Source organism: Wallemia mellicola (assembly GCF_000263375.1).
Source record: "Wallemia mellicola CBS 633.66 unplaced genomic scaffold WALSEscaffold_20, whole genome shotgun sequence".
Lineage (NCBI taxonomy): Eukaryota > Fungi > Basidiomycota > Wallemiomycetes > Wallemiales > Wallemiaceae > Wallemia > Wallemia mellicola.
This window is the reverse complement of record NW_006531977.1, coordinates 137,218-153,651: the sequence shown is the minus strand read 5'-3', so window position 1 is coordinate 153,651 and position 16,434 is coordinate 137,218. Positions and strand designations below refer to the sequence as shown.

Genomic DNA, 16,434 nt, shown 5'->3' with positions numbered 1-16,434 from the left:
AAAGAAACGAGCCAATAGAATGGCCAATATTTTATAAACTACATATTACAAACAAACTCTTAGTAAATCTAAGGCTAATAGTGTTGCTATTTCTTTGCAGAATTCCTCATCTTGGAAAAGCTCATGAAGAAGAATGACGGCTTCCCTAGTCGCACTATCTCCCATAGCACCTGAGAGAGCGCGTGGTTTGTTATTAACTAGGAGCTTCTTCGCAAGTTCCCTAGTCTCAGCTTTTTCTTCCTCTGTGCGTGTGTTCTGCTCAGCTGTTACCCACTCCCTTTGTGGTGGTGGCCAGAGTGCGTCGCGGAGCGAGTTCAGCAACTGTGATACATTCTTCACTTCAGTGACACCTTCGACTATCGACTGTAGTGCTAGTCTTACCGTCGAAGAGTATGACGTTCTTATTACCCTTTCCAAGACTCTAAACTGTGATTCTTGTTAGTGTTTTCTATAAGGATAAATGTTACCCACGAATCCTCTCCTCAATGACCATTGTTGTCCACTCAATTGATACGCTTCTTCCAAAATTGAGAATATAGAATTGAGCACAAGGTTGAGATCTTCATCATTTATATTCGACACTATCCGAGATGATTTACTTGGGCTGGTTGGAGTAACAGGTGTGGCTGCTCCATTTGGAGTTGCCGCCTCATTCGTCGCTCCTTCCGATGACGGACTTTCAACGATCGGCTCTTGTGTCTCTGCTACGGCAATGGAAGGTACTTCATTCTCTTCCTCTGCATCATTCTCGCTATAGCTACTACTTTTCTCTTCCTCTTCTTTCTCATCTTGTCCAAGGTTGGTGTAATTCTTATAATCAACTTCCTCGGAAGGTGTTTTGTCTACCTCATTGATAGCTTCGCTACTTATAGTACCAAGTTGCTCTTTCGATTGAGTTGAAGGTGCTACTGTTGTTCGATTTTCTCCCAATTTCATAGGACCTGGGAATGACAATCTCTTCTTATTGACACCAATGTCAGAAACGGCCTGAGCAAACTCAGTGAAAGTCTTTCCTGGTTGGGTGAGATTAAATAGTTTGCTGCTCTTTGCTGTAGTTTCAGTTTGCTCTTTCTTGAGGAAATTCGTAACGATTGCCGATTCGGAGTAACGAGGATCGATGAGTAGTGTTTTTATGTATGCGCCGAGGAGAGCGCAGATATCCTCACTTTTCTTAAACTTCAACGTAGGGAGATAAGCCTTTGGGAAGCTAGCCGTACCGGCCATCGGGAAGGCTTTTTGTAGTGCGTTGTCTAACTTCTCAAACTCATTCCAACGACGGAATAACATCCATCCGGGTAGCCCTTCCTCTTCAATCGCAATCATCAACTCGAGGGTTTTGCCATTGACAAAGTCACCAGTTTGGGCATTTGCCGAGAGATCAGTGACATCAACTTTAGTTTGTCGCTGATAGTAGCTTGCTTCATACTCTTTGCTCATTCTTGGCTCGATGGAAGTTCGCGCAGTTGACTGACTCTGACTGTAGTCGAATGAATGGGTGTTCGACGAGTTAGATACACTGTCGCGCTTTATGTTTACAAATGTCGCGTATTCGCTTTCGAGGTTGGTGTATATCTCCACTTCAATCGGTAAAAAGGCATTCAGGGATGCGTCAACCTCTATCTTCATTCTTGTCGCGTTGATACTGTCCAACAAGAGCGTGTCACCTGGTAAAACTGCCTCTTCGGCTCTAGCAAGCAAAGCTATTGCATCTTGTCTGAATATCGGTTCAGAAGGGCTCGTTATTGATACTATTTCTTTGAATGTCGTAACTTGAGTCAACAATCTCAGCAAGCCTTCTCTACGTCTCATTTCCAAGAAACGCTCGAAATCATCGTATACATCAGAGTCATTCCTATGTGATAACACATCTCGAAGTGATGGTGTATCCCCTGTATCCTCTTCGCTTTTATCTTTGACTCCTATATCGCCAAAGGAATCGTGCAGTTGTTTGTTGAACGGTGATATGACTGAAGGTTTCTTATCTGATGGCGTCTCACCAAGGTCACCCTCTTCTAAAGGAACTGGCTCCTTTTTAGGTGGAATGTATATCGAAGGCTTTTGACCATGATGTGTCTCTTTGTGTGGTGGTCTCTTCTCCATCATTGTTGTATCACTGACTGCAGGTTTCTCATCTGCATTATCATCATTTTGGGGTATATCACTATCATTTTTCTCATTTTTTACATTGCTTTCATTTATTTCATTCTGTTTGGTTTCATCTGATGTCTCAATGTCGTCTTTGAACTCGCCAGGGATGGTATCGGCATTGACAACCTGCTCAACCTTCTGCCTCATACGTTCTGCCTCTTCTCGTACCCTTTGTTCCTTTTTCTCGTCTTCAAAGAAGGCAATTACTGTAAGGTTGACCCAATCAGGTGTGAGAATTTGGACAACCGCCTCGATCTGTCCAGCAACAATCTCGGTGAGCAGTGATTGTAGTGCTGGATTTTCTGCGTCTCTATGTGATGATGAAAGTGAGAGTATCTGTGCTGCCGTGTTGCGTAATAGCGGGTGGTAATCTTGGCTTTCTTTCGGCTCAATTTTGTCCGTAAGCTTCCCATTTGGCATTCTACGTGTCCTCAACCCCCTCAAAAGTGTTTGGGCTGTCGAGCAGAATAAGAAGATGGCCTAGGCGAGAGATTATCAGGATTATCGCGCTTAGGATAGTTAATAAACCTACAATATCAGTACCACTGCGTCCATCAACCACACGCTGGCATATCGACGACGTTATATGGTTCAGACTTCTCCTGCACTCCCTCGGGAAAGCCATATCTGGTGGATCGAGTGCGAGAGGAATGTACCACCATTCGACAAAATCCCTGATAACCAAATTCAAAGTAGAGTCTAATGGTTCGCTCAATTCAGGTAAAACGTTGAGCTTATCACCAGAAGATGACTTTTGTCGAGTGAGAAGACCTGGAAGCGACTTAAGAGCAGCTTCTCTAGATTCTACTACGCCTTCATCAGATTGACTTCTAATCAACTCGATCGAATTATCCTACAGGGAGTTAGCTAGGATACGATAAGACAACGAACTAACATCATGTAGAAGTGTCTTGACTAGAATACTGAAATGCTGGGATGTCGCCAAATATCTAATATTATCAGGAATTTGCTTATCGAAGATGATATACGCACCCCGCTAGGACAACAACGATGATTGCTTGCCATTGTAAGTAGAGAAGGATGGCTATTATAGCGGCTATCAACGCCGTACGTGATGGTAAATTATTCGTAGATAGAAGTTGGTCAATTACAGCGTCAGCTGACCAGTCATTCATCCTGTACTCCGGGAAGTTGATCGTTGTAACTAATCAAGGTGACAGTGGGATGATGGTGATGATTACATAGTTCGATACTTATATAGACTCTCAAGTAGTATTTGGTGTTTTGTTTCTCATTTATCCTTCTTGTGATTACATATAGTCTTCTCTGCTGCGAACAATAAATATAGAATACAATTTGGAGTACAATATACAAGTTATTTGTGTAGTTTATTAGTATAAACTACTCGCAGATCAGCATATATCACAAAATAAACGCGTCTATTTCTCTTATTTTGTTACATCATGGATTTTGATTCCTACTACTCAATTGATTCTATAATTGCGGACAACCAGGTATATTAAAGATTACGTAGACGTGTATTTATCTAAATTATAACAGAAAGTGCCCTCAGAGTTCTTGACAGACGTTCCAAGCTTGGGATGGCTTCAGGGAGGTCTCGATAAGGATGTAAGCGATGTATAAGTTAGTGTGTAACGTATAACACTCAGTTGCTAGATAAAGGAAGGGTCCAAGGTTGATTTGCCCTATTGGATGTCCTCGACACTCGCTCTATCGTGAGTCCAGAGACAGATCAGAGGAAAGTGACTAATGAAGCAGCGAATACGACTTTTTAAACCTGTCTATACCTGGCGCATTCAGTGGACGTGTCAGTAACGCGTTATTAGCTTCACCGACATACGTCAAACTAGCGAACCTGAACCACTTTTGGTATTCATTTGGTCTGAGGATAAGTGATTTGTTAGAGGATAACGCAAAACTGCAGCAATCGTTACGTCTGGCATTCAGTCAGCGGCTGATTGAGATATTTGACTTGGGACAGTACGAGGGTAACGTCGAGGATAAGAGCTTTGAGTCTGAGTTCAAAGCTGGTATGGATGAGTTAGAAAAGCAGCGTGAGTAAATGTCTCAAACGCGTCGACATCATTTCCTAATAGAATGCAGTTTTAGAACATTGCTCAAGATCTGCTGCTAAGCATAAACGATTGTAAATTAATATTGTAATAGAATTCATTGAAAAACAAGTTCGTTGATCGTTAGACTGCGATGTCCATCAACCCACTCAAAGCAGGCATCAATGGTAGATTCATAGCGATAACGAACGTTATATTCACGTTACTGTTCTTCAACTTGCTCTTCCTCATCCTCGCCGTCGATTACGCTAATGGAAGAATGCACGTGATAGCTTTGACTATGATAGTGATCGCACTCTGGACGACAGTGAACTGGTGAGTAAGGAGCCCAGCGAGAGTATATTATAACAGCCTACAGGTTCTACTACGAGCTAAATAAATCTAAAAAGACAGATTGATATTTTGTAACTCCATAGATAAGCTTCTCTCGATTCCACCACGAGCTGTTCTGATATGAACAAGCGAAACTCGAACAATTCGATATTCCAGACTGACGAGGATATCACAGCCAAGAAGGGCTACTACAAGCCATTCGATAATGCCCCCAGCTGCCCGAGTCCGCTCTCATCTGCGAAAGTGATCTCATCTTCGAACCTCCAGCAGGACGTAGACGTACCAAAGCTAGCTCTTAGTAGTAGCACAGATGACAGCAGACCTCAGTGAGTTCAGATCTCTAAAAATATCTCTATTCTCACCGTTAGTAGCCAAAATACAGCGAACATTCCGCCCAGGAAGCAACGGATGCACCAGCAGCAAAGTACCTCCCCCTCTTCTATGGATATATCTCCGAGGTCAAACATCTCTCCTTTGCCTTCAAAACTCACCCCTCGGCCCAGTTTAGTGACCACTAAATCCCAACCACTAGTGAAGTCACCTGTCGCTAGTACCCCGGATACAAATCACTACGCAGCCTTGATATTACAGAGCAGGGCCGTCAAGCTCAACAAATGGGGACACACCGCTAACGTTCCTTCGGGTCTTTCTTCTTCAGTCACCCCGTCATCCATTCGCCGGCATCCATCTCATCACATTCGTAGAGGTTCGGCAGACGTCAGAAGCCAGCAAGCGCCTATACCGGCGCCTCATGAGCCCCTCCGTCGTATGCGCACCGTTAGCGTTGTCGAACCCTCACTCGAACATCGTATGCATGACGTAGGTCTTCCAAACAACCCACCGAAATCCGAGGACAGAGATGTAAAGTGGGTCGATTGGCTCGAGGAATACCAGCAGATGAAAAATGCTAAGATCAAGTCCGATCAGTTGCAGGCTTCATCAGAAACACTCACGCCGAAGTCCATTCACCAGGAACCAGCTAAGGAAGGAGTCCCAGCAAAGCCACAACTTCCGCCAGTTATCTGTCAACAGTCTTCTGATTTTAGATTCCCGCAAAATAAACAATCATCGGCCTCATTATCAACTGATTTTAAATCGCGGTACTTAGGTCCACCTTCTGCTAGCACACTTTCACCAGGCACTTCAACAAATAGACCTGAATTGAGAAGGAAAAAGAGCCATCAATTGGGTGCTAAGATTGAAAGCTGGTGGTCTGCCGTCAAAACGAACTTTTTATCAGGAGGTCCAAAATCAGACGAGAGGAGTACACATCATGATAAAGGAAAGCACCCAGAGAGGCCACCTTCTCTCACTCTACCAGACTTTACAGACCCATTTTCGATACCGGACGAATATCTCGATTCAGCTTCTGCTGAAGTTAAATCGCCGAACACTCAGCAATCATTGCTTACTGCACAACTAAAGGGTCAAGCAACGCCTCCATCAGACGATAAATCCAGTAAACCTCAACCATCGCTGACAGCTCTGGGTATCAATACGGGTACAGCTCCGAGTGTTAATAGAGAAGCAAAGCTACCAAGAGCAGAAGCATTCCCAAAGAACTACTTTGATGATTCTGTCATGGATCATCGTCAACCAAGTGTACAAGGAATGCCAATATCAGTGATGCAGTCACAAATCAAAGCTAGACTAACAAAGGCCAAGGAGCAGACGAATAAAGAAGTCGAATGGGTATCGGATCAGGTCACAGAATATGTTGAAAATGAGTTGCGCAAAAATACAGGTGACGATGAAGAAGAAGATGACCTTATGGATGATGGTGCGGTTGCAATGTCATTGAATGACTCTCCTTCAAATTCATCATTAGGAATAGAGGCTTTCCCATCATCTTACTCAAATAAAGCTATCGGTGTGCCTTTGCCTCGTAAATCATCCGTATCTAGGAGATTTTCAGCATCATACGCCCCTTCGTCACCTATTCGTAAGATATCAGTGCATAACTTGGACCCTATGAAGCAGTCTTCACCAGTAAGCATAAGTCCACATAGAGGTAGTATCAGAAGTGTATCGCATGTACCAGCCAAATATAGACAAGGTTCACCAAGCTCATCGCGTTCACCAAGTCGTACGCGGTCACCACCTCCAAGTTCGTCACTCGTCAAGGCAGAGCTTGACGATGATTTAGATGTCGATATTGGGAAAGAAAAAGAGGAGAACGACGAGTTTATGGAAGTACTTCAGGATCTTATCTTGATGGGTCAAGAAATAATAGATACTCCTTTGAGTACATATATCAGCAATCCTGAGCTCTGTCGCTCAATCGTCCAACGCGCTCGTCAGCTGGGTACGAAGTGGGATGCTAACCCTGCGTGGGAGGGGCGCCAATGGTACATTCAATTTTTGCTGGCTGTTGCTGGACTGAGTCGCATTGTTGAATGGTGGGAAGGTGAGTATTAGTATTTTTCTAAGAACTATCACTAAGAAATCATAGCTGAGAAAGGATTTTGGAATTTTGATGAGAGTGATGATGAGAAAGACCCAATCAAGTTTGTCGTTCGGGATGATGGCACTAACATCTGGATCAGGAACCCAGATGAATTGTCGCCAAAACCAACAAACGTGATGGATCCCGAGAGCCAATTGCGATCAGCAGAAATACAAGCACCTCCACCGTCAAGTACACGCTCGTCACCACCATTGAGTTTACATTCCAAGCCACTCGTCTTTGATGACACCAATGTATCACCTGACCAAGAAGGCGATAAGCCACAGGGTTCTCAGATACACAGCCATCGTCCTGATGATCTCGACAAGGCTATTGGCGTTGAGCGTACTCAGCACATACTTGTCGACCTTAGTCTAGACGACGCCAAATTCCAATTCATTGCACCTGTATGGGCAGATGTTGTCGGGTGAGTTTCTTCGACTATACTATTTCTTGATTATAACTTACATCCTTTAAGCACAAACCCTGATGACCTCTATGGTAGACCTATATCAGAAGTCCTCGCACCAGAAGATGAGACTGTCTTCATTGAAGCTACGCAGGCATTCTACAAAGATGATCAATCAATAAAGGAAGTACGTTTCGGACTCTACGTTGTACCAGAATATGCACGTGATGGTGAAGAGATAGACTATGATTTCGATTCAGGCAATTATGTAGAGTTTGAAGCTAAAGGTATGATGATGAAGGAGAGATACAGTGGAGAATTCACACATACTATGTGGGTAATGAAGCCAGTTCCGCCAACAAAATATGGCATAGAATTGAAGGAATCCGAAGCTGTGAGATCTGGTGGTGTATTCGATTTGGAAGTTGCAAGGCAGCAATCAACAGTTCATCAGCTCATTATGTCAGGCAATAAAGAAGATCTAGAGAAGCCACTCCTTTGTCGTATATGTGAGCTGGAAATACCTCTATGGTTCTTTGAAAGACATAATGAGACTTGCAACGAGATTCACAGACTTGAAATGGATATAAATGGTATAAATGAAAGCCTGTCTGAGTTCATTGAGGTAATCAATGATCTTAAGGGTATCCTTGGTGGCACCAAAGATGGAGAGGCTTTATATGAAGGTGCCAACTTCCGTGATGTTACAGACGCACATGGCAGAAGATCATCTGTGAAGCATATAAGAGTACTCGATCATCTCTATGAAGGCGTCGAGACAGCCTTGGATATTTCAACCCCAGGAGCTAAAGATGAAAAAGAAGCAGAATTACCAATAGAGCAACAAAGGCTACTCTCTCCATCATCCGAAAGCAAATATCAGCAAGTGAAGCTCTGGCAAAAGCCAATTACAGATGATGAAGCCCTCAACAAGCTGCTAACCAACATTGAACCGCTTCTCCAAGCGAAATTGAGAGCCGTTACGCGTATGCGTAATACAATCATCTACACCGAGAAGATCCGCCAAGAATGGGAGGAAGCAATAAAGCAGGAGTTTGAAAGTGTTAGCGTTAGTTCTAGATCTTCGGAAGCTTCGTCTCCGATGAAATTAGGAGCACCACAATCGAGTGATACAGGCTCGAGTTTGAACGCACCATCGTATTACCCATATATCGGGAGTAGTGAATTGCCTTCACGTGCTGATACTCCTATCGAAATTAGTGGCGTAGTTCCAAATTCAGCATCGAGGAAGTTATCTAAAGAGATATCAATTCATTCATCATCAGGCGATGAGAAACGTCATGATAAGGAGGCAGGAATAGCAGTACCACGGGCTTCACATATATTTGACACAACGCAGCCATTTGCCGAATCACCGAGGTCGTTAACCGTTCCACAATCTAACACCCCCGAAGCAACGAGTGTGTCGCCATCGAACACATCACCGCTATCGAAGATGGCTAGTGGAGAATACTCGCCGTCCTCACGTGTAAATTCACCACCTGTCTCAGTGAAGGAGCGCGGTCATAAAAAGAAGCGAAGCAAGGGTAGCATCAGTGCGATGCCAAGCGGTAGCCCGTCAACAACAACACGTTACGTTGGTTTTGAGAAGGAAGGAAGCTCATCGCCCCATACTCCTTCGTCATTCACATTGGAAACAGAATCACGGCACCATTCCTCTAGACTTGGTCTTCATTCACCGCGGATGTCGATCGTACCGACTGCTCGCACAACGCCTGCAAGTATACGTGACTTTGAAGTCATAAAACCAATTTCTAAGGGTGCATTCGGTAGTGTCTATCTTGCAAAGAAAAGAGCGACAGGAGATTATTACGCTATTAAGATTCTCCGGAAGGCTGATATGATTTCTAAAAATCAAGTCACGAATGTTAGAGCCGAGAGAACAATTCTAATGTCGACTGCAGAATCACCATTTGTTGCCAAGTTGTTCTTCACTTTCCAAACACGCGATCACCTCTTCTTGGTTATGGAATATCTAAATGGAGGTGATTGCGCTTCGCTCATTAAGCAACTCGGTGGACTGAGTGAGGAATGGGCAAAGCGATACATGGCAGAGGTTGTACTCTGCTTGGAACACCTTCACGGGCAGAATATTGTCCATCGGTGAGTCATTATATATATATATAAGCTTACTCACACTTTTCAGTGATATGAAACCAGATAATCTTCTTATTGACCAGAAAGGACATCTCCGACTGACTGACTTCGGATTATCCAAGATCGGTCTGCTCGGTCGTCAAGCGAGAGGCACAACAAGTGATCCATCTAGACAGAAATCAAATCAAAATCACGAACTTGATGTGCAAGGAATATCCTATTTGTCACCTTCAAATGACACGACGTCCTTGCCTGCGTCAAACTCCTTCATTCAGTCATATTTCTCGAACACCTGGGGAAGTAGATCTAGACGAAATTCAATTGTGTCAGAATCAGACACGTCTGGAAATAATAGAAGTCTAAGTAGAGGTACTCCACCAAATCATTCTGATGAATCGTCTATTTCCAAAAGTCGTCCTCAAGCTTTCGCTGGTACCCCTGATTATTTGGCACCTGGTGAGTTTAGCAGAAACACTTTTACTTTTAGCTGACATAATTATTAGAAACTATATTGGGATATGGTGGTGATGATATGGCGGTCGATTGGTGGGCCATTGGTGTCATCTTATATGAATTCTTGTATGGTATACCACCATTTAACGATGCCACACCATCGAAAGTATTCGAGAATATCCTATCGAGGAGAATAAACTGGCACGAAGATGATCCAGACTATGAAGTATCCCCAGAAGCTAGAGATTTGATGGAAAAGCTCCTCTGCAGCGACCCACAGAAGAGATTAGGTGCAAATGGTGCATGGGAAGTAAAGAGTCATCCTTTCTTTGCTGACATAGACTGGGAAAAACTCATGACAATGGAAGCTGCTTTCATTCCGGATGCCGCAAACCCCGAAGATACTGATTATTTCGATCCAAGGGGAGCTCTTAATGACGACTTTGCTACACAAATCGAAGCACTGAACAAGGCTGCCGCTGCCGAACATCAACATGAATCTGCACCTATGACACCGCCTACTCAATACCCTGCTTCACCTGCATTACCGATGGATGCAGCTTTACCATCAGAATCAGCTACAGCGGGTCCTGGTACACCAGGATCAGAAACAAGCTCTGCAAATTTCAGTAGTAGTAAGAGAGCTCATGATGACTTTGGACCATTCAGTTTCAAGAATTTACCAGTATTGAAGCAAGCAAATGACGAGGTTATTCGTAAAATGAGGAATGAGTTCATTACAGCCAACTCTGTGTCATCTGATGAAGAACAATTGTCGCCAGTTGAGAGAGTTCGCCGGGGATCATCTACTAGACAACGTAAAATGTCCACATCGTTACAGAATAAGAAGCCTAACTCTTGGAATTTGAATTCGACAGGACCACCATCACCTAGCACGAGTACGGCTTCGTCATCGATTGCAGAGTCTAATATAATCAGACGAAAGAGCTCGCAACCACACTCAAGAAAGCCATCCGACAGTTTGGCTGTCGAGCGTCTCAAAGCACAATTAGGAAAAGCCAAAGCGACGAGATCGAGAAATGTATCCATATCTGACAACTCTGAAGCATTCAAGGGTATAGATATTGGTGCACCACCAACATCGATATCGTCGATTGATGCTACGAATGACAGACCAGTCGACGTATTAATAGCCGACGATAATCCGATTAGTTTGAAGATACTTGAAACTCTCCTGACCAGACTCGGATGTCGCTGTGTTGTTGTAAGAGATGGCACAGATGCCGTAAGTTGTGCAATGGGAGAGATAGAATTCGATATCATGTTCTTTGATATCGAGATGCCGAACTTAAATGGTGAGAGTGCGGCAAGGGCTATTAGAAATCTCTCAAACCTTAACCAAACGAAACCAATCGTAGCCGTCAGTTCATTCAAGACTGATTTAAAAATTCAAGAGCAAGGTGTATGGTCGGCGACGATGAACAAACCAGTGCAGAAGTCGCAATTAACTGTAATTATGAAGCATTTTGGGTGAGTCATTAATTGCTTTATTTTTACATCCATAGCTAACATTCTTAGATTCCAAACTGCCGCCCTTAGACAATCATCACATACGCATGATAACACGAAATCAACAATTGCATATCAATAATCATCTTTATCTCATTTAACGTAACATATCTAGCGTAATTTTTGGTATTATGACTAATTATTAGCACGAGTGTATTTATTTTTATGTATTTTCAGCTGTAGTATCTATAAAAAGTAAGCTTATGTGATTACTGTGTGATAAAACTCACTCTAGGAAAAGAATAGATAAGCCGGCCATAATAAAGAAAACGACGAGGAACTTCCTCGAAGACTCCTGTCGATCGCGTGTCTGTAGGAGTTGTTTGGAGGCATCGCCTAAACTACCAGTGCTATTCAAAGAGTCATCATATAGTTGTTCAACAAGTTTCGACTGTTGTGTGAGATGCGTGAGTATTTCTGACTGTAAACTAGTTATAGATAACAAGCTATGTTGAGCTTTCTCGATTTCGATAAGGTCTCTCTTGTTAGACTCAACCAACTCGTCATTTTCTCTCTCAAGCATTTGTATCTGCTCTTGTGAGAGTTGCTGGGCGGAAGTTGATGGTGGGGGTGGTGGTATATTATCAATTTGTTCATATTCAGGTATGTATTTCCGCTGCTTTGCTTGTCTTTGCTTTTGTAAACTCTGATACCTAGTTGATAGTTTAATAAGCAATGCATTCAAACTAATAAGCTTGCCGTGCTGATGCTGTCTCTGTATATCTGGACTGGCAGCGCCTATGAGTTGTTGAAGAAAGTTTAGAGGCGTCGAGAGAGTAGCCTCTATCTTATCGTCCAGTTCTTTCAATCGTTTGCTTGTCACAGCAAGGAGAGAAGTAACCTCCTCATCGATGACGTCTAAGCTCGCGTTATTTTGCGCATATTGAGCAGGAATTGATTTTATAAGTTTGTTTAGATCGTTAAGCGTAGATAAAAGGTATTTAGCTTCTCTATTGATTTCAGTTGGTTGTTCTGAATGTGGAGCTTCTCTAGATTTACTATCGCTAAGTTTTGTAGGCTTATTATTCAAGCAAAAATTACGAAATTCCTCTATTCTGTTCATTAATAAATTGTTTAAATCCAACGACGAACAACTGAGAGGACGTCTATTGTCAAAAATACCAAAAAAGAAATTTATATCAGAAACTAAAGTTTTTATCCACGCTCTTTAAAATATGGGTTTCACTGGCGATAACGGTGGCTTTTCCTTCGGTGGTAATTCATCTCCAACCGCTACAGAGCACAAGAAAGCAGACAGGCCTACGCATGGCAGGCGACACTCACATAGGCGACACTCCTCAGTTTCAACGCGTAGAGACAGTATGCAGCTCATGTCCGGCAATCAGTTTAATGAGTCTTTCCTAGACAACTTAGATACGGCGGGCCCGTCAAATAGCCAAGACGTTGCACTCAGCAAAGAAGATGAGACTGCACTAGAAAATGGTTTCGTTTCCGCCTCGAATAGTCTTTCCTCAGATGGTTTCCTAGTGATGCCGACATCTCAGCAAATCGATCAATTGAGTGGTAGGTGTTTTAGATTTCAATGAAATCTGATCTAATAACATACACAGATAATTCAGATAGCTCTCCAAATTCACCGTCTGCTTCTACAACATTCTCGGGAATACCAACACCACAAAGTCAACAGATCCGCAGACCGTCCCCGATGTCGATCTCACAAATGCCTCAACCTTTAGGCGCACTCATGGAAGAGGAGGAAGATGACGAGGATGGATCAACCAAGACATCTCGACAATCGAAGCCTTCTTTCAAAACATACAAAACGAAGCGCAATTCCGTCGATTTTGATAGTATCATGAGAACTAATGGTGGTCCTTCAGCTGGTAATAGACCTATTAGGCCACTATCAATGAGCAACTCCACTGGCAAAAGCCCATTCAATTTCACTTCGAAAGTCTCACAACCACCTACTTTCCAAAGAAGCGGTTCTTCATCTTCTGAGTCATTGTCATTGGGTCACTCACAGTCTTCCATCGCAAGTTCTATCAGCTCACCATTTACTAGTATGTCTTTTGGTAAAAGTGCAGATTTCGATTACGGTGGTATGCCTCCCATCCCATCTGGATCAACGTCCTCTAGTTCAACAACACCACCTAGAAGACAGAGAGGTTCTATTCAATATAGACGTAGTGATGATATCGATGATAGTCCAGCAAGTCAAGTATCAAATAAAAATGGTCCTAAACCACTTAATTTAGTAAATAAAGCAAGATCAGGATCTAACAGCTCAAATACATCAACAGAAACTAGCGACCTTTTCAATAGCTCACCTTCTAACAAGGCTTTCCTTGAACAACAATTAACGACTACATTAGAAGATTTGAGCATATGGCGTGATAAGAATGCCGCTTTAGAGAGGGATCTTTCTATCGAAAGAAAGGAAAGACTAGCCAGTGAAGAACGTGTAAAGAGGTTAGGTGAAAAGCTAAATCAATTGCCAAATTTACAGGAATATCAAATGCAAATTCAAATGATAAATGAAATGAGAGAACAATTATTCTACTTATCAAATGAGTTAGAAGAGTTCAAAAAAGTTAATTCGAGATCCCAGGAAGAGATTTCGGAATTACGCTCTCAATTGAGAGAAAAAGATCAGAGAGAAGGAGAGAGGAAAGAAAGAGAAAGAGAGAAAGAGAAAGAAATTAAAACTGAAAAAGAAAAAGAAAAACTAGATACCGAGGCTACAAATCAAGATGAGGAGAAGCCTGTCAGACCTCATTCCCTGCTTATCGATTGGAGATTTCCGATGTCAGCAAATAATAATTTATCACCCAAAATAGACGAAGATGAGGAAGAACTTGAGGAACCTTCACCTACAGTTGATTATAATGATGCCTTTGCTCATAATTCTTCTATGTCTTTTGGTAAAGGCAGTGTAGATGACGAAAACTTCGGTTTACCACCTATTAGCACACCGCCTGCTCAAGTGAGAAATGATAACTTTGGTTTCTTCAGATCTAGATCAAATAGTTTATTGAATAAGGTTGACAAAGTCCGCAACTCATTTAGTCCTTCACCAAAGTACGAGAAAACAGTTTACGTGAATAAAGAAAAACAATTGGATAAACTCTCGTACGATAATAATAACGAAATGATAGATTTTGCTCCTTGTTATCTACAAGCTGGATATAACCTGACAGAAGTTTAATTGGAATCATACTTTTTGTATTTTGAATATATGCTTTATATGGATTAAGAGGAAAAAATAAATACACTATTGAATGAAAATGAAATAATTACACGAATCTATTCAGATTTTGCGGCCTTTTTGGCACGTTTTGCTTCCTTTCTCGCTTTCTTTTCTTCCTTTGTCTCCTTCTTTGGTGAAGCGTCTTCTTCTTCATCATCATCTCTTGAACGTTTCTTCGAAGATGGAGTAGCCTCTTCTTCAGCACCACCAAGACTCTTACGAGCAGCCTTAGCAGCCTTCTTTTCAGCCTTACGACGTTCCTTCTCAGTGAGACCATCGCCATTCTCTTCAGTGGCAGGGGCGGTTGGTTGAGTTGGCAAGAGGTTATCGGTGTTGGTGTTGTATGTACCATTTCCATTAGTTTCGTATTCGAATTTAGATTGCTTCTTGGCACCGACGTCAGCCTCATTTCTGGTTCTTTGAATACCAATGCTACGTTCCAAAGCTCTTAATCTCGATTCGAGTGATGCACGTTGCTCTAAACCAATTGTAGCAGAGGACATGTCAGACTTTGTCTCAGCATCAGCGAGAGCGTCTAATCTGGATGACAATGAGGTCTTGGTTGCGACCATTCTTGCCATTTTACCCTTGAGCTTTTGTGGAGCAGAACCAACCAATGAAGCATGGTAGATTAAACCGTACTTTGGAGTGTCGTGCTTGGTCTTCAAAGCTCTGAACAAAGCCTTCTCAGCACCGAGAATTTGAACGGTTGATGCTGGGTACTTGGCGAGTGTGGTTAATGAACCAGCATGGCTGATCAATCTAGCACCAACTAATTCACCAACTAAAGCGGTAAGGTTTGGTGCGATTGCGTTCATTCTGTTTTTCAAGTAGTCGTATAATTCTGATCTATAGTTTGAGATTGAAATGACTTGTTCACTCAAGTCGAGAATGTGATCGATATCAGTTTGAGAGATTTCAGTACCCATACTGATGTTTGCAGCAACCTTGATAGCTTGTTCAAGGTCCTCTGGAAGGAGACCAGATAAGTCAGTTTGTGGGATGTTAGTTCTGAAACCAGCCAATTTGATGATTTTAGCGTAGGCAATGTTATCAGAAATGATTTTTGCCATTTCAGGGAAGTGCCATCCGTACCATTCTTTGACTCTCATAGCGTAGATGTTAAGCTCCTTGTCGAGATCGTCAAGTAAAGCGATAGCTTGGATGACCATAACATCGACCTTGTCAGGGCTGAAACGCAACTTAAAGCGGGAAAGTGAGTGTGAGAGACCTAATGACATAGTGTCGATATCAGATTGTTGGATACCGTTGAGTAAGTTTGGTAATTGGCTACGTAAACCTCTGAACAAGTCGATTGTGGTGGAATCACTAACGACGTTGACGTCCAACTTTTGAGCGATAGTTGAGGCTAACTTTGGGTCCATAACAGCCAAGGATTGCGTTTTCTTGTCTGACTGGATGTTATCTTGTAAGAATTTTTTCAAAGATTTGGTCAATTTTCCATCCTGAAGGGAAGTGATATCTTCTAAAGCTTCTGTGGTGCTGTTGAACTTGTGAATAGCTTTCAATTTAAGTCTATATATCGTATGAATTTATGTCTTCTCGCTTCAAAATCTACTCACAAGCTGGAGGCAGATTCAGAGTCCTCAAATTCCTTAAAAAGGTTAGGATCTGTCATTTTGCCATCCTTTAATTTGAATAGCGTGACACCCAAACTTGTTTCGAATAATATCAGCATTTTTACTATGGCCCGCCCTTGACTGTTCGCTCT

The 16,434-nt window shown here is 42.5% G+C and overlaps 6 protein-coding genes across 6 annotated transcripts; 3 read left to right on the top strand and 3 right to left on the bottom strand.

The window, feature by feature from the left end:
- On the bottom strand, nucleotides 1–3,288 carry WALSEDRAFT_70109 (hypothetical protein). Its single transcript, XM_006959800.1, has 5 exons — nucleotides 3,142–3,288; nucleotides 3,044–3,098; nucleotides 2,681–3,001; nucleotides 472–2,628; nucleotides 1–426 (listed from the first exon to the last, which is right to left on the bottom strand). The coding sequence occupies exons 1-5, from the start codon at nucleotides 3,282–3,284 to the stop codon at nucleotides 46–48; spliced, it is 3,057 nt and encodes a 1,018-aa protein (XP_006959862.1). The 5' UTR covers nucleotides 3,285–3,288; the 3' UTR covers nucleotides 1–45.
- A 145-nt stretch (nucleotides 3,289–3,433) lies between these two features.
- Nucleotides 3,434–4,280, top strand: WALSEDRAFT_58363 (GINS complex, Psf3 component; the record flags this gene model as incomplete). Its single annotated transcript, XM_006959799.1, has 5 exons — nucleotides 3,434–3,623; nucleotides 3,670–3,738; nucleotides 3,787–3,845; nucleotides 3,889–4,184; nucleotides 4,234–4,280. Exons 1-5 carry the CDS (start codon nucleotides 3,573–3,575, stop codon nucleotides 4,278–4,280), a joined length of 522 nt encoding a protein of 173 aa, XP_006959861.1. The 5' UTR covers nucleotides 3,434–3,572.
- A 2,455-nt stretch (nucleotides 4,281–6,735) lies between these two features.
- WALSEDRAFT_48096 (hypothetical protein) lies at nucleotides 6,736–11,669 on the top strand. The gene is made up of 6 exons (XM_006959798.1): nucleotides 6,736–6,947; nucleotides 6,993–7,408; nucleotides 7,460–9,514; nucleotides 9,558–9,964; nucleotides 10,012–11,452; nucleotides 11,501–11,669. The coding sequence occupies exons 1-6, from the start codon at nucleotides 6,750–6,752 to the stop codon at nucleotides 11,571–11,573; spliced, it is 4,590 nt and encodes a 1,529-aa protein (XP_006959860.1). The 5' UTR covers nucleotides 6,736–6,749; the 3' UTR covers nucleotides 11,574–11,669.
- WALSEDRAFT_70105 (hypothetical protein) lies at nucleotides 11,665–12,580 on the bottom strand (the record flags this gene model as incomplete). Its single annotated transcript, XM_006959797.1, has 2 exons — nucleotides 11,722–12,580; nucleotides 11,665–11,677 (listed from the first exon to the last, which is right to left on the bottom strand). Exons 1-2 carry the CDS (start codon nucleotides 12,552–12,554, stop codon nucleotides 11,665–11,667), a joined length of 846 nt encoding a protein of 281 aa, XP_006959859.1. The 5' UTR covers nucleotides 12,555–12,580.
- On the top strand, nucleotides 12,579–14,710 carry WALSEDRAFT_61143 (hypothetical protein). Its single transcript, XM_006959796.1, has 2 exons — nucleotides 12,579–13,015; nucleotides 13,063–14,710. Exons 1-2 carry the CDS (start codon nucleotides 12,667–12,669, stop codon nucleotides 14,658–14,660), a joined length of 1,947 nt encoding a protein of 648 aa, XP_006959858.1. The 5' UTR covers nucleotides 12,579–12,666; the 3' UTR covers nucleotides 14,661–14,710.
- WALSEDRAFT_48094 (Nop-domain-containing protein) lies at nucleotides 14,694–16,430 on the bottom strand. Its single transcript, XM_006959795.1, has 2 exons — nucleotides 16,286–16,430; nucleotides 14,694–16,238 (listed from the first exon to the last, which is right to left on the bottom strand). The coding sequence occupies exons 1-2, from the start codon at nucleotides 16,399–16,401 to the stop codon at nucleotides 14,759–14,761; spliced, it is 1,596 nt and encodes a 531-aa protein (XP_006959857.1). The 5' UTR covers nucleotides 16,402–16,430; the 3' UTR covers nucleotides 14,694–14,758.
- Nucleotides 16,431–16,434: the final 4 nt, after the last annotated feature.

Excerpts from the sequence above, each read along its gene's own strand:
- WALSEDRAFT_61143 (XM_006959796.1), top strand. The coding sequence starts at position 12,667 with ATGGGTTTCACTGGCGATAACGGTGGCTTTTCCTTCGGTGGTAATTCA. Across the intron at positions 13,016-13,062 it reads GCAAATCGATCAATTGAGTG|ATAATTCAGATAGCTCTCCA; the intron begins GTAGGTGTTTTA and ends TAACATACACAG.
- WALSEDRAFT_48096 (XM_006959798.1), top strand. The coding sequence starts at position 6,750 with ATGGGTCAAGAAATAATAGATACTCCTTTGAGTACATATATCAGCAAT. Across the intron at positions 7,409-7,459 it reads GTATGGGCAGATGTTGTCGG|CACAAACCCTGATGACCTCT; the intron begins GTGAGTTTCTTC and ends ACATCCTTTAAG. Across the intron at positions 9,515-9,557 it reads GGGCAGAATATTGTCCATCG|TGATATGAAACCAGATAATC; the intron begins GTGAGTCATTAT and ends CACACTTTTCAG.
- WALSEDRAFT_48094 (XM_006959795.1), bottom strand. The coding sequence starts at position 16,401 with ATGCTGATATTATTCGAAACAAGTTTGGGTGTCACGCTATTCAAATTA. Across the intron at positions 16,239-16,285 it reads TCTGAATCTGCCTCCAGCTT|ACTTAAATTGAAAGCTATTC; the intron begins GTGAGTAGATTT and ends TACGATATATAG.
- WALSEDRAFT_70109 (XM_006959800.1), bottom strand. The coding sequence starts at position 3,284 with ATGAATGACTGGTCAGCTGACGCTGTAATTGACCAACTTCTATCTACG. Across the intron at positions 3,002-3,043 it reads TCAAGACACTTCTACATGAT|GATAATTCGATCGAGTTGAT; the intron begins GTTAGTTCGTTG and ends AACTCCCTGTAG. Across the intron at positions 427-471 it reads GGTCATTGAGGAGAGGATTC|TTTAGAGTCTTGGAAAGGGT; the intron begins GTGGGTAACATT and ends CAAGAATCACAG.